This window comes from Leiobunum rupestre, chromosome 3 (assembly GCF_980474605.1).
Source record: "Leiobunum rupestre chromosome 3, qqLeiRupe1.1.hap1, whole genome shotgun sequence".
Classification (NCBI taxonomy): domain Eukaryota; kingdom Metazoa; phylum Arthropoda; class Arachnida; order Opiliones; family Sclerosomatidae; genus Leiobunum; species Leiobunum rupestre.
This window is the reverse complement of record NC_143386.1, coordinates 14,332,501-14,357,719: the sequence shown is the minus strand read 5'-3', so window position 1 is coordinate 14,357,719 and position 25,219 is coordinate 14,332,501. Positions and strand designations below refer to the sequence as shown.

The following is a 25,219-nucleotide window of genomic DNA, read 5'->3' as shown; positions in this document are numbered from 1 at the left end:
TGTTAGCGAAAGTAAAATGGACCATTAGATAAAGGAAATCAAATTTAATTCGAGAGACAAATCTATTTACACATGACATAAATATTTATGGAAATAAATACAGTTTTTAAAAACTAATAACAACGCTAGAAGAGGCTACATGAACTTTCATACAGCTCCGTGGAAAGTTTTCGAGACGCGGGCGACTTTGTCGTGGAATTTCTTCTCGACCAGGTCTCTGGCCACTCCAAAGGAAGCCGCCTTGGACGCCTCCATGTCCGCGATCATCTTACCAACACCCTGGGCAGCTTGTATCTTGGTGTCCATCTTCGAGAAGACGGGACCAGAAGTCTTAGCTTTATAGATTTCAGGGATGGGTTGGGTGTAGGCGGACTTGGACCCCTTGACGACCTTCATTTGAGGGATGACCACGTGGTACTGTTGCAGGTTCACTTCTGGTCGGTGCACGATGAGAGTGTGGGGCACCTTGTAGACCATGGGCTTGTGTTGGACCATGGGACTGGGGATGACGAAGATGGCCTGGGGCACCCTGAAGAGGGCGGGTTTGGTCTGGACGATGGGCTTAAGAGCCTCGATGACCGGCGAAGGGATGTTGAGGATCACTTTCTTCTGCTTCAAGACATTCCCAGAGAACCCAATGTTGGCGTGCGGAACATCATGGACTTCTGGTGCGCCTTTGGGCATCTCAACCGTTGGTTGGACGAGGGATACAGACGGTTGAGGAATGTCGAAGACTGCAGCTGGCAATTCCATAGTTTGTTCCTGAACAGTGTTCATTGGCTGCGCCATGTCTAATGGCATCGGGGCTGCGATCTCAACAGCGTGCGGAACTTCAACGTCGATGGATTTCTGACTAAGAACCTAAAAACCCATAAAAATGCGGGTTCAAACGAACGTTAATAGATCACGTTTATTGATCCTTTAAGTCATAAATTGCTTACCACCGATGCCATCGCCACAACGAAAACTAGTCCGAACATTTCTTCGGTTTAATAAAATCGCTAATGACTCAATTTGAAATTGAACCGTTTCTGATACACTTGAGGGTTAATTGAGGACTTTTATACTAATTCGTTTGGATACGATCGTTTTTTATTATGATTCATTTTAATTTAAGTTCATGAAAGGTTTTTGTAATGACTTATAGTTTTGGGTCTTTAAAGGCTTAGGAGAACATTTAATTTGGTGTAATCAAGAGAAAATAGGGGAGAGTGTGGCTCTTCGCCGAACACGCGCGTCACCTTGTTTGAGGGGCAAAAATCTCCTCAAGAATAGCTGTCTGCCCCCCTCCCGCAGAAGCCGCTTCACATTTTCATGAATGTCTCGTTTTTTGGTTACCATGCGCTAAAAAAATAGTTCGTTTTTAATTTTAATTTAAAACCGAGCTACTGATTGTTTTATATGATATATTTATGTTATATTATATTTATAAACAAAAGGCGGGTTAAAAGTAAATTTATATTTTCAATTACGAAATTTCGATAAAGGGATATTTCGTCACGTGTCTGCTAAGCTTTGTAGTAGTCTGCCCGCCTTTAGTTGTACGGTTTATGTCAAATCAAAATGGCAACGCCAGAAATAATATTAAACCCTGTCATTTTGATATATAATTTTGAGTTAGACGAAAGTGGAAGTAACAGGAGCGTAATAAAAAAACTACAAAACAGTGGTGCGTTAAAAAATACTTTGTAACACTTTGCGCATTATTAATTACATACGTAAATATTAAAAGCCATAGAAAGAGTCGATGGAAAGTGTTACGGGCTAGGTACGGGCAAAAGGTTCTCCATTCATTTCCGCTTGAATCTAATTGGCCGTCATTTCCAAAGCTTTTTTTTGATTGGACCAGAGATAACCGGAAATGAAGGGAGAACCTTTTGCCCGTGTCATCTTAGTAAAGCACGTACAAAGGCAGGGCCTTCTATTCCTGTGGTAGTTTCTATGATGAAACCAAGGGTGTAATTTCTGATATTTTAGCGTGCTTTACGTAGAAAACGAGAGAGAAACGTATCCCAGACTACCAAGGTCAGCACTAAATTCCCGAGAAGAATGACCTTGGGATCCCATGACTTACGCACGTCTTTATTGGTTCTCACTCGCGGGGGGGGGGGGGGTTGAAAAGATTGAGCCCCTCAAACAAGGTAGCAAGCGAAGGGAAAGGTCATTTTTGTTTTAAGAGCTACACTCTCCCCTATTTGCTCTTGGTGTAATGAATATTTTATTTTGCCGATTTCAAACATGTATTTGTGTTGGTGCGAATATTTGATTATTTTATAGTTCGTTTATGTTTTGTGTTGAGTTCGGATATTTTTTCAGAAGAGTACGAACTTTTTCCGTTGAGAGCGAATGTTTTTCAGTCGAGTACGAATTTTTCCATTGCGAGCGAATGTTGTTCAGAAGAGTACGAAGGTTTTCCGTTGAGAGCGAATGTTGTTCAGAAGAGTACGAAGGTTTTCCGTCGAGAGCGAATGTTTTTCAGTCGAGTACGAATTTTTCCGTTGCGAGCGAATGTTGTTCAGAAGAGTACGAAGGTTTTCCGTCTCGAGCGAATGTTGTTGAGTCGAGTACGAAAGTTTTCCGTTGAGAGTGAATGTTGTTCAGAAGAGTACGAAGGTTTTCCGTCGAGAGCGAATGTTTTTCAGTCGAGTACGAATTTTTCCGTTGCGAGCGAATGTTGTTCAGAAGAGTACGAAGGTTTTCCGTCGCGAGCGAATGTTGTTCAGTCGAGTACGAAGGTTTTCCGTTGAGAGCGAATGTTGTTCAGAAGAGTACGAAGGTTTTCCGTTGAGAGCGAATGTTGTTCAGAAGAGTACGAAGGTTTTCCGTTGCGAGCGAATGTTGTTCAGTCGAGTACGAAGGTTTTCCGTTGCGAGCGAATGTTGTTCAGAAGAGTACGAAGGTTTTCCATCGAGAGCGAATGTTTTTCAGTCGAGTACGAATTTTTCCGTTGCGAGCGAATGTTGTTCAGAAGAATACGAAGGTTTTCCGTTGAGAGCGAATGTTTTTCAGTCGAGTACGAAGGTTTTCCGTTGCGAGCGAATGTTGTTCAGAAGAGTACGAAGGTTTTCCGTCGCGAGCGAATGTTGTTCAGTCGAGTACGAAGGTTTTCCGTTGAGAGCGAATGTTGTTCAGAAGAGTACGAAGGTTTTCCGTTGAGAGCGAATGTTGTTCAGAAGAGTACGAAGGTTTTCCGTTGCGAGCGAATGTTGTTCAGTCGAGTACGAAGGTTTTCCGTTGCGAGCGAATGTTGTTCAGAAGAGTACGAAGGTTTTCCATCGAGAGCGAATGTTTTTCAGTCGAGTACGAATTTTTCCGTTGCGAGCGAATGTTGTTCAGAAGAATACGAAGGTTTTCCGTTGAGAGCGAATGTTTTTCAGTCGAGTACGAAGGTTTTCCGTTGCGAGTGAATGTTGTTCAGAAGAGTACGAAGGTTTTCCGTCGCGAGCGAATGTTGTTCAGTCGAGTACGAAGGTTTTCCGTTGAGAGCGAATGTTGTTCAGAAGAGTACGAAGGTTTTCCGTTGAGAGCGAATGTTGTTCAGAAGAGTACGAAGGTTTTCCGTTGCGAGCGAATGTTGTTCAGTCGAGTACGAAGGTTTTCCGTTGCGAGCGAATGTTGTTCAGAAGAGTACGAAGGTTTTCCGTCGAGAGCGAATGTTTTTCAGTCGAGTACGAATTTTTCCGTTGCTAGCGAATGTTGTTCAGTCGAGTACGAAGGTTTTCCGTTGCGAGCGAATGTTGTTCAGTCGAGTACGAAGGTTTTCCGTTGAGAGCGTATGTTTTTCAGTCGAGTACGAAGGTTTTCCTTCGAGAGCGAATGTTTTTCAGTCTAGAGCGAGTCGATTTTTACAGAGTGGAGCTTGTCTGCTGCTTGATGAAATTATTTTTTGTTAGGTTCGAGTTTGGTTCTGTCGAGTACGGAAAATACTTTAGTGGTATTTGGACGAGCGTGCGGTTCGTTATTCGTCAGGGCACCTTCGTTTAACCTGGGTGTCGATTGTCCAACATCTGTGGCGTATGCGTGTCTGCTACGAAATGACGAAAGGGGACTCTCTCAAGAATATTCCTCTCTATTATCCCGGAGTAAGGTTGAAACGTCTTTCAGTGCTTCATTTTCTGCTCCTTCGCTGCTTTCGGGTCGTTGTTTGCAATATGTAAGAACAGTTTAATTTATTTATTAAATTAATGAATACGAATTTCACCAGGTTTAACCGAAGCGTAGGGTTATTGGTGTTAGTTACGTTAAGAATAAATCGTCACTCACAGTGTCGGATTTAAACTATTGGGGGCCCTATGCAAAGTAGAATTTGGGGACCCTAAAAAAATTATTTTTTGACTCTTTTAACGCCTGTGTGGTTATAAACATAAAATGCCAATAGAATGGAGGGAAAAATCTCGTTTGCCCTTGTGTCATGACACACTTGGCACACGCCTTAGCTCGTGTAAGAAGATGATTTTTAGATTTCATTCATACTCCTTTTACAACAAATTATTAGAGCTGGCTTTAAAAAATCTAATGCGGATTTTGGCTCCACATCCGCCTCCAAATAAACGCTAACTCTCAGAGAAGATTCAACTACAATCATGTTTAAAGTGTATTGGGAAGGGTTGGTTATTTAAGAGATAGTGTCCGCTGAGACGCATATCGAGTTTATGAAAATTAACTTTAAAATATTTTAATGTTAAACATTTCGTAAACAATTTTGCCTATTGTTGACATCATAAATTGTCGCGAAGAGATAGAAACAAGATGTCACGGACATTTAAGTACACACAATCCCCCCGATGTATTAACTATATTTCAAATATTAACTTTATATTTGAACAAATTTCCGATCATCTTGTACTTAATAAACCCAAGAGGAATTTGATCGAAAACGAATTTTTCGAGTTACCTGGTTTTGGAAATAAGGTAGTGAAACGCGAACACTTAAATTTCAATACATTTTGAGGCCAAACTAATTTTTCGAGTTACCCGGTTTGGGAAATAAAGTAACGAAACGCGAGCGATATAGATGGCGCCTGTATAGGGTTCGGCGGGACAGATAAATTAACGGTCAAAATTTAAATTATTCATAAAAATTTCGTTTAACTGTTTATTTATGAATATTATTCGCGGTTATAAAACGAATTAATATGCCAAAAATAAGTTTATATCGGATAATTTTCGGCTATGGATAAAAACAAATAAAACGGATATTTCTTATCCTAACGACGAGTTCTACGCCTGTATCAATTGGCACGAAAGTCAAATATGACAAAAGTGCGTACGCGGGTTGTGGGGTCACGCGAATTGACCAAAATTATAAGTTAAAATTAAATATTCTGAATGCAACCTATATCGTAGTTCAGAAATGATCAGTACCAAATAAAAATACAAGTTGGCAAGCCAAAATATACCTCTCCTCGGAAGAATTGTCCCTAGTGGTATTAATTTCTCGAGATAACCCTTAAAGATATATCTCCGCAATTTAGAGTTATTTGTTAAAAATATTAACCCATTTCTATCCCGCCCGGTATAAAATTTTAATTATAATTAAAATAATTGAGACGAAACGACCAATTTTAATTTATTCAGAATATCATAAGTTAAGTAGTTACAACAGTAAGTTAGACGTACTATAACAATGCACAATTGAATTAAACCCTTTTACAGAACAAGTTTATCAGTTAAATATAATACGAAGCAAATTTTAATGAAATATCTACAGAGGCTTTTTGGAATTACTCGCTTACGAAATACTTGCCGCATCTTTAACGCTCATTTTATTTCAACACTCGCCCTTGATGAAGATACCGTAGATATCTGGTAGTGGACGACTCGTTCACTTCCTGTTGACGTTGTGACGCATACCACATGAAAAAGACCAATGCCGTCCAATTTCCAATATCATATAATGACTCGCACACCCAAGAAATCATTGACTGCGTTAGAAATCGTAGATATCCAAATATCCACACCAAATGTATTTACAAGAAGCAAAAACCTTACCATCAACAAAGCACAGAGAGCCACTTGACTAACCGCCAGCTTTTAAAGCAATTAACGTTAAATTATCTCCTTTGAATTAACAGAACTATATATAGGTCGTTAAGAAAGTGGACCACCCACAGGGTCTACCCTTTAACCCTCTAATCTCGGCTGACTGCGCTAAAACAAGATTTAACCTTTAAAAAATACCAGACTAGGCCTTCATAAATTCATTAATAAAAAAAGACTTTATTACCTATTATGCTTACGATGCCTGTCTTAATTTCAGTGAATCTAAGCAGCTATCGGTGGTTCTGTGGTAGAGCGCTCGACTGCCAAGCCGAATGGTCTGGGTTCGAAACCTGGGTGGCGCATTTGTTTTTAATCAATAGAGAAACGCTAAATTAGAATTTCTTCGATGCAATAATTTCAATTTCAATTCTATTTCAATTAAACCAAAATTTCGTACTCTATTAAATACGCTTCCGATAAAGCTGAAGGTCTAATTTTCAATAAGGCGTAACAAGTGTCGGTGGTTCTGTGGTAGAACGTCCGCCTGTCAATCAGGAGGTCTCGGGTTCAAATCCCGCCCGATGCGATCGCAAATTGATACTAAGACGAATACCGTGTACAACTGGTGGAAACCCTGCCATTGGACGTTGAGAGGTAGCATTACACTCAGCACTCGGTCCGTCCCAAAGTCATTAAGAAGAAGTTGGAGAGAAAACGCCCATATAAACACAACAGACTCAACATGCACATCCATCAGAACACAAACACAACAAATTCAACACTCACAACCTACGCATAAACATTACAAAAACCGTAATACACCAAACCGTCACGACGGTGAGCGAAAAAACACCATCCAAACCAAACCGCAAATGCATCCGTTAACGCTCACCGTCACACGGTGGTTTTGCCAACCCTTTGAGAAACTGCGTACGCAGTGATTACACTTTGCACCGAAAATGCGAACGCGTTCGCAGTCCTGACAGACAGACACACCCACAGACCCACACGGTCGTTGTATAACCCCTCCTAGGGGACTTTGTCCCCTCGGAGTGGTAATAATATTCAAACAATTCACTCTTAATTTTAAAAAAGTACGTACATTTTAAGACGAAAAATTGCCAAAAATCACCTAAGTGGTAAAATACCCCACTTCCGGGACACCAACCACAACAATTATGAAAATCCCGTTGAGGCTATAATAGTACCTACCGATTGAGATATCAATCGCCTTTGTACCACTAACTTACCGCAAGCAATCGTGTGTACGGCAGCTGGTCAAAAAATTATTTAGTGGCACACTTATTCTTAACTTCTGGGCATAACAAATACTTAGGGTCACACTTATTACGCGCCTGGTCATACGTTTTTCTTATTTCAGGCAGGCTTTCAATGGAATGCGAAAATAGCTTCCGCGCGTAAAGAATTCAGGTATGACGCGAAATGGTTAATAAACTCACTTAAATTTACTTTTTTCAACGTGACTGCAACCTAAGCTGAAAAGGGCCTAGAAGTAACAAAATTTGTAATTTTTGATCAAATCTTAGTTACTTTCTTCCTGTCGTAAGACGTGCGTAAAAAGGCCGTTAAAAGTGCGTAAAACGTTAAGTGTTACACTTATTGATACTTCTGGGCATACGTTGAGAGCTCGGCGCGAACGGCCTTGAAAAATGCGAGAGGGAAACTGGCGTTTAGAACTCTATAGACATGCGGATTTACAATGTCGGAAGTTGCGGGGGTCCGTATACGCTGTCCAAAAAACCTTACTTAGAATTAAAATTAAGCAACGTAATGGCAAATCTAGGTTATATGTAAACCACAGCTAATCAAAATTATAACTCTCATGAAAGTCGGACTTAAATTAAGGAACGTTATGTAGACTTTTAGACGAAACTATAAAACTGCGAAAATTGGGGTCCCGTTAATTAACCTGGAAACTAAACTTAATTTTAATATTTACTGATATAACTGAAGTTGTAGATCCGCTGAATCCTTACCTGACCAAAAATATTTTTTAAACGTTATCGGACTTAATTTTAAATAAAATATCTACCACACAAAGCGAAACCACCAAAAATAGTAAATTGGGCATTTGCCCAACTTCTCGGGCTCCGATCCCTAAACTACGAAAATCCCGTCGAGGCTATAATAGTTCCTACCGATTGAGATATCAATCGCCTTTGTACCACTAACGTACCGCGAGCAATCGTGTGTACGGCAGCGGCGGCGGCGGCTACACAGTAGGTGATCGTAATACACACAAATCCCTAAGGATTGAGCGTAAAAATTGCGTTGATTCCTTGAGCGCGCGCTTCTAATATTCTAGAGGAGTGTAGATCGGGTGATTTCCGCGCTTCATTCAAAACTAATTACGCGCACTCAATGACTTTAACAGTGCATCGGGAAATAGCGAAAACCACCAATAATATTCGACAGCTTATTACATTATCGTTCATTTCAGAAATAAGGTATTTATTCGGTTAATTATAGTTAAATTTCTTTAACAAAAAACTTTTATGATTTGAAGTAGAATTTTGATTCAGATGTTGTATTAGGATTCCCCATCATGGTTTTTATGACTTTTGAAAATATCATAATTAAACTTGAGAAATTTTATCTTACTTTTTTCTCGGTTTTCCCCGTAAACATCTCGACTTCTTTCCGAGATTTCTCTTAGATGACGGAATTTATCCTAAATGTTCATGGAGTAATTCGTAAAAAAATTAATTTGTTACTTTAGTAATAAACAACAGTACTTCTTATTTTTAAAGTTATCACGCATTACCCATACTTTTAAGTACGAGTATAACTGGTAACAATAAACGTTCGAAATACTCCCAAAATTGTATCAATAGTTTAACGTGTATTTATCGAAAAACTGCAAAGGTATTCCGTGGAAAATTTCCAAATTTCATTTCACAATGAAGATATTCATTTCTAGTCTTCTAAAATGGTTAATTGTAGTTATGCAAGATTTTATGGAATTTATGAATACGTATGAAACGAAACATTATTCTAAAACCTAGTTTTTATTTGGCATGTCGCATACTTCTATTTACATGATGATAAATATTTACAGGAATAAATAGTGTTTAAAATCGAATAACGGCACTTGCAGACGCTACATAATAAAGCTTCATACCGCCGCGTGTAAAGTCTTCGAGACGCGGGCGACTTTATCATGGAATTTCTTTTCGACGATGTTTCTGGCCACTTGGAAGGAAGCCGCCTTGGATGCTTCGATGTCCGCGATAATCTTACCAACGTCATGAACAGCTTGGATCTTAGAACCCACCTTCGTGAATACCGGACCAGAGGTCTTCGCCTTGTAGATTTCAGGGATGGGTTGGGTGTAGGCGGACTTCGAACCCTTGACGACCTTCATCTGGGGGATAACCACATGGTACTGTTGCAGGTTCACTTCTGGTCGGTGCACGATGAGAGTGTGGGGCACCTTGTAGACCATGGGCTTGTGCTGAACAACGGGACTGGGGATGACGAAGATGGCCTGAGGCACCCTGAAGAGGGCGGGTTTGGTCTGGACGATGGGCTTGGGAGCCTCGATGACCGGCGCAGGGATGTTGAGGATCACTTTCTTCTCCTTCAAGATATTCCCAGAGAATCCGATGTTGGCGTGTGGAACGTCGTGCACTTCGGGAGCATCCTTCGGCATCTCAATTGTTGGTTGGACCAGAGACAAGGATGGTTGAGGAATGTCGAAGACGGCAGCCGGCAATTCGAAAGCCGATTCCTGAACAGTGTTCAAGGGCGGTGCCATGTCCAAGGGCATCGGGGCTGCGATCTCAACAGCATGCGGAGTTTCAACGTCAATGGATTTCTGGCACAGAACCTGCATAACATACATGAAACATAATGATGAACATCACGATATCATTAAGATAAGGATATAAATTAAGTTTTCATTACCATCGCTGCCAAAGTCAGGAAAGAGATCAACCCAATCATCTTGTTCAACGTAAAACATCTTCCGTAGTTCTCAAATAATGATTACGTCAAGGGATTGATTATCCGGTGATTAATGAGTTATCTGAGCTTGACACTGGATATTTATACTTCTACTTCGTTGGTTCTTTATTTTTCCGACTTTTTTAAATATAAACAGATACCTTATAATTTTTATTACTATTTTTTTAACGTATTCGAATGCAAAAGGTTTTGAGGACAGTTCTAGATGCTATAGGTGCGTTTTAAATGACGCCCATAATTTGCTACTTTTTTAAAAACAATTTGCAAATAAATACAAAGGTGGTTTCTGTTTAAATCTAATTCGCTGATATCGAAAATAATAATAATAAGTCGGCCAGACATTATCGGCCGTATTCTGCAGACTTTCTCAGGAAAGTTGGGATACGCCTTCTTTCTTTCAACTTTCTTCTGCGGTTTTCATTGGGCGCGACGTCACCAGTGAAGAGGGACCGTACATTTGCGACCCCTTTGTTCTGATTGGTTCTTGTTACGTCATGCAATGACGCCACGCGAGAGTTATGTTTATTCTGCCATCTGTGCGAGCCCAATGGAGCTAGATCAGTTCTGTTCAGTACAGCACGTGTTTTGCTACCTAGGTTCGACTTATTTTTAGCCCTATGAATTCTATCGCCATCTAGGCTACGCTGAAGGAGCTAGTTCAGCTCTGTTCGGTTTAGTAGAATTTTTGTCATGAGCTTATTTTTAACTCCATTTATGTTGTCGCCATCTAATACTGTTTTTCTATAATAAATGCGCCAATGTTGAATTGTACATTAATCATGTGGCGCTGACTGTCTTTTTGATTTACTTTGAAATTAACTATTACTTAGAAAAAAATATGTATTTATTAATTATTTTATAAATAAAATTAAAATAAATTTGCATTGTTATAATTAAAATAGGAACAAATAATATTTGTAGGGATAGTGTTCATGCACAATTTCTGAGAAACAAGTCACTTGTTAATTTGCTTTTCACGAGTTAACAAATAAATTTGATTTCCATAAAAGTTTCTTTATTTATGTAAAATAGCATATATTTAACACTTAAAATAGGGCATTTATTTTGAAATACAATGGCAAGTAGTAAAAGTTCTAGGTGGACTGAAGATGAAAAGGATGCATTGATGTCAGCCATGGAGACCCAGGTTTATGAGGAGATTCGACTTCATAAAGGAGTGTGTCTTACTCAAGCCCAACATAAAAAGTGGGAAAGTATAACCGCAATGGTAAATTCTGCTGGGGATAACAACAGAAGCTCCGCTGATGTTCGTAAGAAGTGGAGCGTCCTAAAAAGTGAAGCCCGGAAAGCCGCAGCTAAGGTTGCAGTTTTCATAAAGAAAACAGGGGGTGGATCCGGCACAGACGCTCCACAAATGACGCCCACTGAGGAGAGAGTAAAAGCACTATTACCATCAGTTACCTACGCAGGAATAACTGGTGGTATAGATACCTCCCTACCTAGTTCAAGGTAAATTTAATAACTTTTCAAGAATAAAGCCAGTAACGTAGTTCAAATAGAGGGCATGTGTAACCACAGACATCGTTCAAAGGGGGCCAATGTTCAGGGTAGTGCAAAAATTGTAATATAAAACCTCGTAATTGCATAGGGCAAACGTTAATTTAAGGGAGATCAATGGGGCACAGACAGTCGAAGCGGGGCAGTTGCACCATTTTCTCAAACCTGCGGGTGCCCATGGAGGGGGTATGTGTTCCCTAAAACATGTTTGCATATGAAATTGTTTTATTTCACAATAATAAATGTGCTCCCTCCCCCTGAACTAAAATCGTGGCTACACCGCTGACATCAACACAAAGTTTATAGAATTTTATTATAAAACAGTGGACAATCAACGGTGCCTGATGCTGCGAATTCTAGTAATAGTAGTGGTCTCCTTGCAGAGGGTTCTGAATTGACTAGTGGTACATGGTAAGATTTGATATGAAAATAATTAAGCCATCCTATACAAAATGTCCTGGTTTCAGTGAATCTTTTGAAGGACCAATTCTATCCTTTGGTGATAGTTTTACGTTTTCCGAGTTCATGGAAGATTCTTGGGGAGTTGATCCAGAGGATACTGCAAGTAAAATGTAAATATTAGTTGTACATATTACTTTAAAAATGTGGTTTGTATATTACGCTCGCTATATAGCTGTGATGATAGTAATATTGACTTTTACACCAGCATTATTAATGCAGGTTTGGCAGTTTAACATAAATTTAAATAATTAATAAATCTAACTAGTAGCTAAATAGTATTATAGTAGTAAAGAGACCTCAGACCCAGTTTCTTTTACACTGGTCCAGCTTATACTTCTTCTTGCTTTAAGTTTGTTTTATTTTCGCTTTCATTTTTCCATTTTAAATTTTTCACTTTTCAGCCAATGGCAAACGTGCGCCAGCTTTAAAATTGTTTAGCGGGGAAACCCAGACAACTTCTAGCTGTCAATTGATTATTTGAGCGATTAATCAAATATTTGAAATCAACAAATACTATTTGAAGACCCCAAAGTATTTGATTTTGGAACTATTTGACCAAATACCAAACTATTTGATATTATCAAATACATTTTATAGCTACTTTCAAATATCAAATTATTTGGTCAAGAAATCAAATATTTGACAAATAGTTTTAATTACTATTTGATTTGGTATTTGGTCCAAATAATTTGAAAGTACCAAATATTTCGCACACCCCTAATGAACAAATGATGTTGATAATTTATATTGATAAGTTGTACGAAATTTAAGGGAAATCTACGTCACTTCAAAAGTGATTTGCAGATTGGAAGTCACTAGGACATATTTATCTTATTACTGATTTCCAGCAATGGTCAATGTCAATTCCAGCGATTGTCGATGTCAATTCCAGCTAATTTCTATGTGATATTCAATTCCATTTCAAGCTATAGATGATGCCATTTCCGGTGATAGTTGGTGTTAATTCCAATGGTATTCCATGCCATTTCCTGTGATAGTTGATGCCATTTCCAGTTATTTTAAATGTTATCTCCCCTTGCATTTAACATAACATAGACCTTCGAATTGAATACAAATATAAATAAGAGTAAGAAATTAGGAGGTAGATTGAGACTTACACCTACTTAAGAAGATTGCTGATCAAATTAATCTAAATTTACATATTCTTGAATTCAAATTAACTCAGTTAAACATTGCACAATGTAATAATACATTTGATATATAAAGGGACACGGCTAACATCTTGCAAAGTGAAAATGATAGTGCACAGTAAGAAAGTCCATTGATTTTTAACTCGTATCCAATTCGACGAATATCATTAATATTTTCAGACACAACATCTTTGAGCCATTTATCACTTCTTTTACTGAGCAGATCACTGGTAAGATTCTAAGCCTTCACAGTCATTGCTTTCATTCACGTTTATTTTATCAAAGGGTATCATTATGAAACGAGTGTGGCTGGAAGTAGCTCTGAAGCGCAGTTTGCCGTCGGTCAAAAAGTGGGCCAGACATCTACTCCCATTTCCAAGGCAGGATCATCTACTGGTAAGGGTTTTAATTAATGGTGGCGACCAAAAATGGCTACTACAGTTACCTGCAATGTCAAGGCGTTTTGGGTATCCGCTACGAGACTATTAAGGACACTCTCCCCAATAGTTTCTGGCTATTTGGCCGTCGTCAGTCGTAGGTAGGTTCAGTTCCACCTCAGAGCATAATGCCATTACGATCTGTAGGTAACCAGAACAGAAAACGCCCACTCCCTTTCAAAGAGAAGGTTACGGCGACATTTGATGAGATTGTCCAAGACGAAAAAGAATTGCTGGTAGGCATTGAAACAATCAGTGAAAACCCGAAAGAGCTACTTCAGGAGTCAAAAAAACAAACTGAAGCAATGGAGAGGCAAGCAACTGCTATGGAGAGGCAAGCAACTGCTTTGGAGAGGCAAGCAACTGCTTTGGAGAGGCAAGCAACTGCTTTGGAGAGGCAGATTGAGGTCCTCTGTACGCTGTTGGCAACCGTTACTGGACAGGTGGTGCAACCTCAACCTACAAATGAGTAGTCATCAATTTTTTCTGGTAATAGTGCCCGAGGATAGGCCTGAACACGATAGCGTTATGATGGGATACCTCGTAAAAAAAAACGCGCCTTTATTTCTGCTAAACTGTTGCAGAAATTAAATATAACCTTACCTCTGCTTCTACACACAGGTCAACCAGGCTTTGCCTTAATCTACGCCCCCTCTGAAGATAGTTATTACCCTCTTCGGCAACAGCGATTACTTCTGGAGTCATGAGATGCTCATCAGCAATCCTACGAATTGCAACCTCAAGTTGACCTGTAACTATGGAAATTTGTAGAAATAATAATAATGTTACCATTTGTATAAAATCTTCCTACCTGTAGGAACAGGAATTGGAACATTTCTGTCAAGACAGAAGTTATGTAGCATACAACAAGCGAAAGTTATTGCTACGACTTTGTCTGGTTGATAACATAGAGCTCCTCCTATGTTATCAAGACATCTAAACCTTGATTTCAAGATGCCATTGACCCTTTCGATGACATTCCTACCTGTGAAATATTTATATAATTAAATATATTATATCACGTTTCTACAATTCATAATAGATAGTACAATTGTTCATAAAAATAAGTATTTTTTAACCTTTCTTAAGGCGTTTATTAAATTCCAACTCTTTGGGTGTACTAGGGTTTAGTATTGGAGTTACAAGCCAAGGCTGTAGTCCATATCCATTATCTCCTAATAAATAACCAGAAGGCATTTCTCCATCTGCAAACCTCTGGTACAGCCCACAGTGACAACAAATAAACAAATCATGAACGCATCCAGGTCAATGGACTTTGGCATCCAAAATTCTTGTATCATTATCAGAAACGTTAAAAAAAGTGTACTTTTTTGGATACAATAAATAGTGATACTCTAAGCTAATTAAAGTACCAATTGAACATTGATCGAGTAGTTGCCTTTACGACCTAAATATGCTTGGCTATTAACCCTCGGTTCCTCCATGTTAATGTGGGTGCAATCTACCGCGCCCAGAATATTGGGTAACTTACACCACCTCAAAAATGAAACTGAAAATATACAGCAATATATTACATTGTCCATGCATACAAAGTTTATGAAATTTACCTTGGTATTCTCAGTCATTTCATCTCCTAACGGATACGCTATCAAGTATCGTAGCTTTTGAGTTATGGCAGTTGTCACTCGTTCTATCGCCCGACTTACGGATGGCTGGCTCATACCATTTTCGTAATTCGCTGCCACAGCTCTTTGAAATGAGCCAGAGCCATAAAATAAAAGAGCAGCCAAGATTTCTTGCTCCACAGTAATCACATACTTGTTGATGATTTCTTTTTCTAAAAGAGGCCTCAATTCCTCAATAAGAACACTGACATCGTCCTTCCGCATTCTAAACTGATTGAGAAATTCTCTATCGGGCATTTGAAATGCATCTCGACGTGTTCTTCTATAAATTTCTTCTCTATTTGCAATAGCAGCAGCAGCAGCAACAATTACAGCAGCAGCATCAGGATACGCCATTTTGAAAAAAGCAGACGACATAATATAGCTTCATAATCGATAGATGGCGATAGAATTCATAGGGCTAAAAATAAGTCGAACCTAGGTAGCAAAACACGAGCTCTACTGAGGTCGCACAGATGGCAGATACAACATCACTCTCACGTGGCGTCATTGCATGACGTAACAAGAACCAATCAGAAGAAAGGGGTCGCAAATGTACGGTCCCTCTTCACTGGTGACGTCGCGCCCAATGAAAACCGCAGAAGAAAGTTGAAAGAAAGAAGGCGTATCCCAACTTTCCTGAGAAAGTCTGCAGAATACGGCCGATAATGTCTGGCCGACTTATTATTATTATTTTCGATATCAGCGAATTAGATTTAAACAGAAACCACCTTTGTATTTATTTGCAAATTGTTTTTAAAAAAGTCGGAAAAATAAAGAACCAACGAAGTAGAAGTATAAATATCCAGTGTCAAGCTCAGATAACTCATTAATCACCGGATAATCAATCCCTTGACGTAATCATTATTTGAGAACTACGGAAGATATTTTACGTTGAACAAGATGATTGGGTTGATCTCTTTCCTGACTTTGGCAGCGATGGTAATGAAAACTTAATTTATATCCTTATCTTAATGATATCGTGATGTTCATCATTATGTTTCATGTATGTTATGCAGGTTCTGTGCCAGAAATCCATTGACGTTGAAACTCCGCATGCTGTTGAGATCGCAGCCCCGATGCCCTTGGACATGGCACCGCCCTTAAACACTGTTCAGGAACCGGCTTTCGAATTGCCGGCTGCCGTCTTCGACATTCCTCAACCATCCTTGTCTCTGGTCCAACCAACAATTGAGATGCCGAAGGATGCTCCCGGAGTGCACGACGTTCCGCACGCCAACATCGGCTTCTCTGGGAATATCTTGAAGGAGAAGAAAGTGATCCTAAACATCCCTGCGCCGGTCATCGAGGCTCCTAAGCCCATCGTCCAGACCAAACCCGCCCTCTTCAGGGTGCCCCAGGCCATCTTCGTCATCCCCAGTCCCGTGGTTCAGCACAAGCCCATGGTCTACAAGGTGCCCCACACTCTCATCGTGCACCGACCAGAAGTGAACCTGCAACAGTACCATGTGGTTATCCCCCAGATGAAGGTCGTCAAGGGTTCAAAGTCCGCCTACACCCAACCCATCCCTGAAATCTACAAGGCGAAGACCTCTGGTCCGGTATTCACGAAGGTGGGTTCTAAGATCCAAGCTGTTCATGACGTTGGTAAGATGATCGCGGACATCGAAGCATCCAAGGCGGCTTCCTTCCAAGTGGCCAGAAACATCGTCGAAAAGAAATTCCATGATAAAGTCGCCCGCGTCTCGAAGACTTTACACGCGGCGGTATGAAGCTTTATTATGTAGCGTCTGCAAGTGCCGTTATTCGATTTTAAACACTATTTATTCCTGTAAATATTTATCATCATGTAAATAGAAGTATGCGACATGCCAAATAAAAACTAGGTTTTAGAATAATGTTTCGTTTCATACGTATTCATAAATTCCATAAAATCTTGCATAACTACAATTAACCATTTTAGAAGACTAGAAATGAATATCTTCATTGTGAAATGAAATTTGGAAATTTTCCACGGAATACCTTTGCAGTTTTTCGATAAATACACGTTAAACTATTGATACAATTTTGGGAGTATTTCGAACGTTTATTGTTACCAGTTATACTCGTACTTAAAAGTATGGGTAATGCGTGATAACTTTAAAAATAAGAAGTACTGTTGTTTATTACTAAAGTAACAAAATTAATTTTTTTACGAATTACTCCATGAACATTTAGGATAAATTCCGTCATCTAAGAGAAATCTCGGAAAGAAGTCGAGATGTTTACGGGGAAAACCGAGAAAAAAGTAAGATAAAATTTCTCAAGTTTAATTATGATATTTTCAAAAGTCATAAAAACCATGATGGGGAATCCTAATACAACATCTGAATCAAAATTCTACTTCAAATCATAAAAGTTTTTTGTTAAAGAAATTTAACTATAATTAACCGAATAAATACCTTATTTCTGAAATGAACGATAATGTAATAAGCTGTCGAATATTATTGGTGGTTTTCGCTATTTCCCGATGCACTGTTAAAGTCATTGAGTGCGCGTAATTAGTTTTGAATGAAGCGCGGAAATCACCCGATCTACACTCCTCTAGAATATTAGAAGCGCGCGCTCAAGGAATCAACGCAATTTTTACGCTCAATCCTTAGGGATTTGTGTGTATTACGATCACCTACTGTGTAGCCGCCGCCGCCGCTGCCGTACACACGATTGCTCGCGGTACGTTAGTGGTACAAAGGTGATTGATATCTCAATCGGTAGGAACTATTATAGCCTCGACGGGATTTTCGTAGTTTAGGGATCGGAGCCCGAGAAGTTGGGCAAATGCCCAATTTACTATTTTTGGTGGTTTCGCTTTGTGTGGTAGATATTTTATTTAAAATTAAGTCCGATAACGTTTAAAAAATATTTTTGGTCAGGTAAGGATTCAGCGGATCTACAACTTCAGTTATATCAGTAAATATTAAAATTAAGTTTAGTTTCCAGGTTAATTAACGGGACCCCAATTTTCGCAGTTTTATAGTTTCGTCTAAAAGTCTACATAACGTTCCTTAATTTAAGTCCGACTTTCATGAGAGTTATAATTTTGATTAGCTGTGGTTTACATATAACCTAGATTTGCCATTACGTTGCTTAATTTTAATTCTAAGTAAGGTTTTTTGGACAGCGTATACGGACCCCCGCAACTTCCGACATTGTAAATCCGCATGTCTATAGAGTTCTAAACGCCAGTTTCCCTCTCGCATTTTTCAAGGCCGTTCGCGCCGAGCTCTCAACGTATGCCCAGAAGTATCAATAAGTGTAACACTTAACGTTTTACGCACTTTTAACGGCCTTTTTACGCACGTCTTACGACAGGAAGAAAGTAAGTAAGATTTGATCAAAAACTACAAATTTTGTTACTTCTAGGCCCTTTTCAGCTTAGGTTGCAGTCACGTTGAAAAAAGTAAATTTAAGTGAGTTTATTAACCATTTCGCGTCATACCTGAATTCTTTACGCGCGGAAGCTATTTTCGCATTCCATTGAAAGCCTGCCTGAAATAAGAATAACGTATGACCAGGCGCGTAATAAGTGTGACCCTAAGTATTTGTTATGCCCAGAAGTTAAGAATAAGTGTGCCACTAAATAATTTTTTGACCAGCTGCCGTACACACGATTGCTTGCGGTAAGTTAGTGGTACAAAGGCGATTGATATCTCAATCGGTAGGTACTATTATAGCCTCAACGGGATTTTCATAATTGTTGGGGTCGGTGTCCCGGAAGTGGGGTATTTTACCACTTAGGTGATTTTTGGCAATTTTTCGTCTTAAAATGTACGTACTTTTTTAAAATTAAGAGTGAATTGTTTGAATATTATTACCTCTCCGAGGGGACAAAGTCCCCTAGGAGGGGTTATACAACGACCGTGTGGGTCTGTGGGTGTGTCTGTCTGTCAGGACTGCGAACGCGTTCGCATTTTCGGTGCAAAGTGTAATCACTGCGTACGCAGTTTCTCAAAGGGTTGGCAAAACCACCGTGTGACGGTGAGCGTTAACGGATGCATTTGCGGTTTGGTTTGGATGGTGTTTTTTCGCTCACCGTCGTGACGGTTTGGTGTATTACGGTTTTTGTAATGTTTATGCGTAGGTTGTGAGTGTTGAATTTGTTGTGTTTGTGTTCTGATGGATGTGCATGTTGAGTCTGTTGTGTTTATATGGGCGTTTTCTCTCCAACTTCTTCTTAATGACTTTGGGACGGACCGAGTGCTGAGTGTAATGCTACCTCTCAACGTCCAATGGCAGGGTTTCCACCAGTTGTACACGGTATTCGTCTTAGTATCAATTTGCGATCGCATCGGGCGGGATTTGAACCCGAGACCTCCTGATTGACAGGCGGACGTTCTACCACAGAACCACCGACACTTGTTACGCCTTATTGAAAATTAGACCTTCAGCTTTATCGGAAGCGTATTTAATAGAGTACGAAATTTTGGTTTAATTGAAATAGAATTTAAATTGAAATTATTGCATCGAAGAAATTCTAATTTAGCGTTTCTCTATTGATTAAAAACAAATGCGCCACCCAGGTTTCGAACCCAGACCATTCGGCTTGGCAGTCGAGCGCTCTACCACAGAACCACCGATAGCTGCTTAGATTCACTGAAATTAAGACAGGCATCGTAAGCATAATAGGTAATAAAGTCTTTTTTTATTAATGAATTTATGAAGGCCTAATCTGGTATTTTTTAAAGGTTAAATCTTGTTTTAGCGCAGTCAGCCGAGATTAGAGGGTTAAAGGGTAGACCCTGTGGGTGGTCCACTTTCTTAACGACCTATATATAGTTCTGTTAATTCAAAGGAGATAATTTAACGTTAATTGCTTTAAAAGCTGGCGGTTAGTCAAGTGGCTCTCTGTGCTTTGTTGATGGTAAGGTTTTTGCTTCTTGTAAATACATTTGGTGTGGATATTTGGATATCTACGATTTCTAACGCAGTCAATGATTTCTTGGGTGTGCGAGTCATTATATGATATTGGAAATTGGACGGCATTGGTCTTTTTCATGTGGTATGCGTCACAACGTCAACAGGAAGTGAACGAGTCGTCCACTACCAGATATCTACGGTATCTTCATCAAGGGCGAGTGTTGAAATAAAATGAGCGTTAAAGATGCGGCAAGTATTTCGTAAGCGAGTAATTCCAAAAAGCCTCTGTAGATATTTCATTAAAATTTGCTTCGTATTATATTTAACTGATAAACTTGTTCTGTAAAAGGGTTTAATTCAATTGTGCATTGTTATAATACGTCTAACTTACTGTTGTAACTACTTAACTTATGATATTCTGAATAAATTAAAATTGGTCGTTTCGTCTCAATTATTTTAATTATAATTAAAATTTTATACCGGGCGGGATAGAAATGGGTTAATATTTTTAACAAATAACTCTAAATTGCGGAGATATATCTTTAAGGGTTATCTCGAGAAATTAATACCACTAGGGACAATTCTTCCGAGGAGAGGTATATTTTGGCTTGCCAACTTGTATTTTTAGTTGGTACTGATCATTTCTGAACTACGATATAGGTTGCATTCAGAATTTTTAATTTTAACTTATAATTTTGGTCAATTCGCGTGACCTCACAACCCGCGTACGCACTTTAGTCATATTTGACTTTAGTGCCAATTGATACAAGCGTAGAACTCGTCGTTTGGATAAGAAATATCCGTTTTATTTGTTTTTATCCATAGCCGAAAATTATCCGATATAAACTTATTTTTGGCATATTAATTCGTTTTATAACCGCGAATAATATTCATAAATAAACAGTTAAACGAAATTTTTATGAATAATTTAAATTTTGACCGTTAATTTATCTGTCCCGCCGAACTCTATCCAGGCGCCATCTATATCGCTCGCGTTTCGCTACTTTATTTCCCAAACCGGGTAACTTGAAAAATTCGTTTTGTCTAAAATTTAATTTAAATTAACGTGATCACGGTTCCTTACTTTATTTCCAAAACCTGGTAACTCGAAAAATTAGTTTTGCCTCAAAATGTATTGAAATTTAAGTGTTCGCGTTTCACTACCTTATTTCCAAAACCAGGTAACTCGAAAAATTCGTTTTCGATCAAATTCCTCTTGGGTTTATTAAGTACAAGATGATCGGAAATTTGTTCAAATATAAATTTAATATTTGAAATATAGTTAATACATCGGGGGGATTGTGTGTACTTAAATGTCCGTGACATCTTGTTTCTATCTCTTCGCGACAATTTATGATGTCAACAATAGGCAAAATTGTTTACGAAATGTTTAACATTAAAATATTTTAAAGTTAATTTTCATAAACTCGATATGCGTCTCAGCGGACACTATCTCTTAAATAACCAACCCTTCCCAATACACTTTAAACATGATTGTAGTTGAATCTTCTCTGAGAGTTAGCGTTTATTTGGAGGCGGATGTGGAGCCAAAATCCGCATTAGATTTTTTAAAGCCAGCTCTAATAATTTGTTGTAAAAGGAGTATGAATGAAATCTAAAAATCATCTTCTTACACGAGCTAAGTCATGTGCCAAGTGTGTCATGACACAAGGGCAACCGAGATTTTTCCCTCCATTCTATTGGCATTTTATGTTTATAACCACACAGGCGTTAAAGGAGTCAAAAAATAATTTTTTAGGGGCCCCAAATTCTACTTTCCATAGGGCCCCCAATAGTTTAAATCCGACACTGTGAGTGACGATTTATTCTTAACGTAATTAACACCAATAACCCTACGCTTCGGTTAAACTTGGTGCAATTCGTATTCATTAATTTAATAAATAAATTAAACTGTTCTTACATCTTGCAAACAGCGACCCGAAAGCAGCGAAGGAGCAGAAAATGAAACACTGAAAGACGTTTCGACCTTACTCCGGGAAAATAGAGAGGTATATTCTTGAGAACGTCCTCTTTCGTCATTTCGTAGCAGGCACGCTTACGCCACAGATGTTGGACAATCGACACCCAGGATAAACGAAGGTGCCCTGACGAATAACGAAACGCACGCCCGTCAACACCATCCAAATGCCACTAAAGTATTTTCCGTACTCGACAGAACCAAACTCGAACCTAACAAAAAATAATTTCATCAAGCAGCAGACAAGCTCCACTCTGTAAAAATCAATGCACACTAGATTGAAAAACATTCGCTCGCTACGGAAAAATTCGTACTCGACTGCAAAACATTCGCTCGCTTCGGAAAAATTCGTACTCGACTGAAAAACATTCGCTCTCGACGGAAAACCTTCGTAATCTTCTGAAAAAATATTCGAACTCAACACAAAACATATACGCACTCAACATAATCACATATTCGCACCAACACAAATACATATTTGAAATCGGCAAAATAAAATGTTCATTACACCAAGAGCAAATAGGGGAGAGTGTACCTTGTTTGAGGGGCTCAATCTTTTCAAACTCCCCCCCCCCCCCAGCGAGCGAGAACCAATAAAGACGCGCGTCAGTCATGGGACCCCAACGTCATTCTTCTCGGGAATATAGTGCTGACCGAGGTAATTTGGGATACGTTTCTCTCTCGTTTTCTACGTAAAACGCGCTAAAATATCAGAAATTACACCCTTGGTTTCATTATAGAAATTACCACAGGAATAGAAGGCTCTGCCTTTGTACGTGCTTTACTAAGATGACACGGGCAAAAGGTTCTCCCTTCTTTTCCAGTTATCTCTGGTCCAATAAAAAAAAAAAGCTTTGGAAATGGCGGCCAATTAGATTCAAGCGGAAATGAATGGAGAACCTTTTACCCGTACCTAGCCCGTAACACTTTCCATCGACTCTTTGTATGGCTTTTAATATTTACGTATGTAATTAATAATGCGCAAAGTGTTACAAAGTATTTTTTAACGCACCACTGTTTTGTAGTTTTTCCATTACGCTCCTATACCTTCCACTTTCATCTAACTCAAAATTATATATCAAAATGATAGGGTTTAATATTATTTCTGGCGTTGCCATTTTGGCTCGACTACAGGCAGGCAGACTACTACAAAGCTTAGCAGACACGTGACGAAATATCCATTTATCTAAATTTCGTAATTGAAAATACAAATTTACTTTTAACCCGCCTTTTGTTTATAAATATAATATAACATAAATATATCATATAAAACAATCAGTAGCTCGGTTTTAAATTAAAATTGAAAACGAACTATTTTTTTAGCGCATGGTAACCAAAAAACGAGACATTCATGAAAATGTGAAGCGGCTTCTGCGGGAGGGGGGCAGACAACTATTCTTGAGGAGATTTTTGCCCCTCAAACAAGGTGACGCGCGCGTTCGGCGAAGAGCCACACTCTCCCCTATTTTCTCTTGATTACACCAAATCAAATGTTCTCCTAAGTCATTACAACAAGTTGGCAAGCCAAAATATACCTCTCCTCGGAAGCATTGTCCCTAGTGGTATTAATTTCTCGAGATGACCCTTTAAGTTATATCTCCCCAATTCAGAGTTATTTACTTATAACGTAATCCCCGTTCAATCCCGCCCGGTATAAAATTTTAATTTGAATTAAAATAATTGAAACGAAACAACCGAGATTAATTTGTTCAGAATATTATAAATTAAGTAGTTACAACAGTGAGTTAGACGAACTAGAATAACGCACAATTGAATTTAACCCTATTTACAGAATAATTTTATCAGTTAAATGTAATACGAAGCAAACTTTAATAAAAGAAATATCTACAGAGGGTATTTGTATTTTTATCGCTTACGATATAACAACACAGAAAACCTTCTTTAAAACACTTCACACGAAAAAATGATAATTAAAGCCAACAATACCGCCCAAAAGCTCAACACTATCAAAATTAAAATACAACTAGCGGTATTAATTTCTCGAGATGACCCTCAAAGTTATATCTCCCCAATTCAGAGTTATTTACTAATAACGTAATCCCGGTTCAATCCCGCCCGGTATAAAATTTTAATTTTAATTAAAATAATTGAGACGAAACAACCGAGATTAATTTATTCAGAATATTATAAATTAAGTAGTTACAACAGTGAGTTAGACGTACTAAAACAATGCACAATTGACTTTAACCCTATTTACGGTACAAGTTTAGCAGTTAAATATAATACGAAGCCAATTTTAATGAAAGAAATATCTACAGAGGGTATTTGTATTTTTGTCGCTTACGAAATACTTGCCGCATAGTTAACGCTCATTTTATTTCAACGTTCGCCCGATCAAGATACCGTAGATATCTGGTAGTGGACGACTCGTAGACTGTCGGAACCATCCTGTTGACGTTGTGACACATACCGCATGAAAAAGACCAAAACCGTCCAATTTCCAATATCATATAATGACTCGCACACCCAGGATATCAATGACTGCATTAGGAATCGTAGATATCCAAATATCCACACCACCAAAAAACTTATTAACAAGAAGCGAAAAACTTACCATTCACAAAGCACAGAAAGCCACTTGACTAAACGTATATCAATAAATGACCGTAGAGGGAATAGTTAGGGTTCTTTATAAATAAACACAAACGAACCCAATTGATGAACTGCATTAAACATCTTAATCAGCCGAGAAAACGTTTAAAATAAATTACGACCGAGTTGAAAACCAGACCAACTCGATCAGCCGTATTCTGCGTGACCCCCTAGGCAAGAAGGGTACCGCCCTCTTGCTTAAGAAGCTCCGGTTGGCTGAAATACACAGGAAACAGTTCTCCCTCCCCCCATTCAAGCCTTCTTGCTTTGGCCCTTCTATTGGCTTATCACACGTCATTACTATGACGCAAAGATTATATAGATAGTTCAGTTCAGCTTTAAGCAGTTCACTCATAGACTATTTAATATGGCCTGGACTAAGCAATACTTAATAGTCTGTTTATTTTCAGTTCCCAGCTTAGTGGTCTGCCATCTATTTGTGACCCTCACAAATTATCTACATTCAGTTCGCCATCTATTTGTAACCCTTAAAATAAATATAATTTTATTCGCCATCTATTTGTGACCCTCACAAATTATCTACATTCAGTTCGCCATCTATTTGTAACCCTTAAAAATAAATATAATTGTATTCGCCATCTATTTGTT

The 25,219-nt window shown here is 38.7% G+C and overlaps 4 protein-coding genes across 4 annotated transcripts in view; 1 reads left to right on the top strand and 3 right to left on the bottom strand.

Annotated features, from left to right (window-relative positions):
- LOC149949517 (uncharacterized) overlaps positions 1–25,219 on the bottom strand; it is a 136,326-nt gene that overhangs the window by 81,715 nt on the left and 29,392 nt on the right. The window lies entirely within an intron of this gene.
- On the bottom strand, positions 30–980 carry LOC149949523 (uncharacterized). The gene is made up of 2 exons (XM_090169253.1): positions 942–980; positions 30–861 (listed from the first exon to the last, which is right to left on the bottom strand). The coding sequence occupies exons 1-2, from the start codon at positions 978–980 to the stop codon at positions 148–150; spliced, it is 753 nt and encodes a 250-aa protein (XP_090025379.1). The 3' UTR covers positions 30–147.
- On the bottom strand, positions 8,995–9,985 carry LOC149949522 (uncharacterized). The gene is made up of 2 exons (XM_090167843.1): positions 9,910–9,985; positions 8,995–9,832 (listed from the first exon to the last, which is right to left on the bottom strand). Exons 1-2 carry the CDS (start codon positions 9,946–9,948, stop codon positions 9,119–9,121), a joined length of 753 nt encoding a protein of 250 aa, XP_090023969.1. The 5' UTR covers positions 9,949–9,985; the 3' UTR covers positions 8,995–9,118.
- Positions 16,026–17,021, top strand: LOC149949521 (uncharacterized). The gene is made up of 2 exons (XM_090169252.1): positions 16,026–16,104; positions 16,182–17,021. The coding sequence occupies exons 1-2, from the start codon at positions 16,066–16,068 to the stop codon at positions 16,893–16,895; spliced, it is 753 nt and encodes a 250-aa protein (XP_090025378.1). The 5' UTR covers positions 16,026–16,065; the 3' UTR covers positions 16,896–17,021.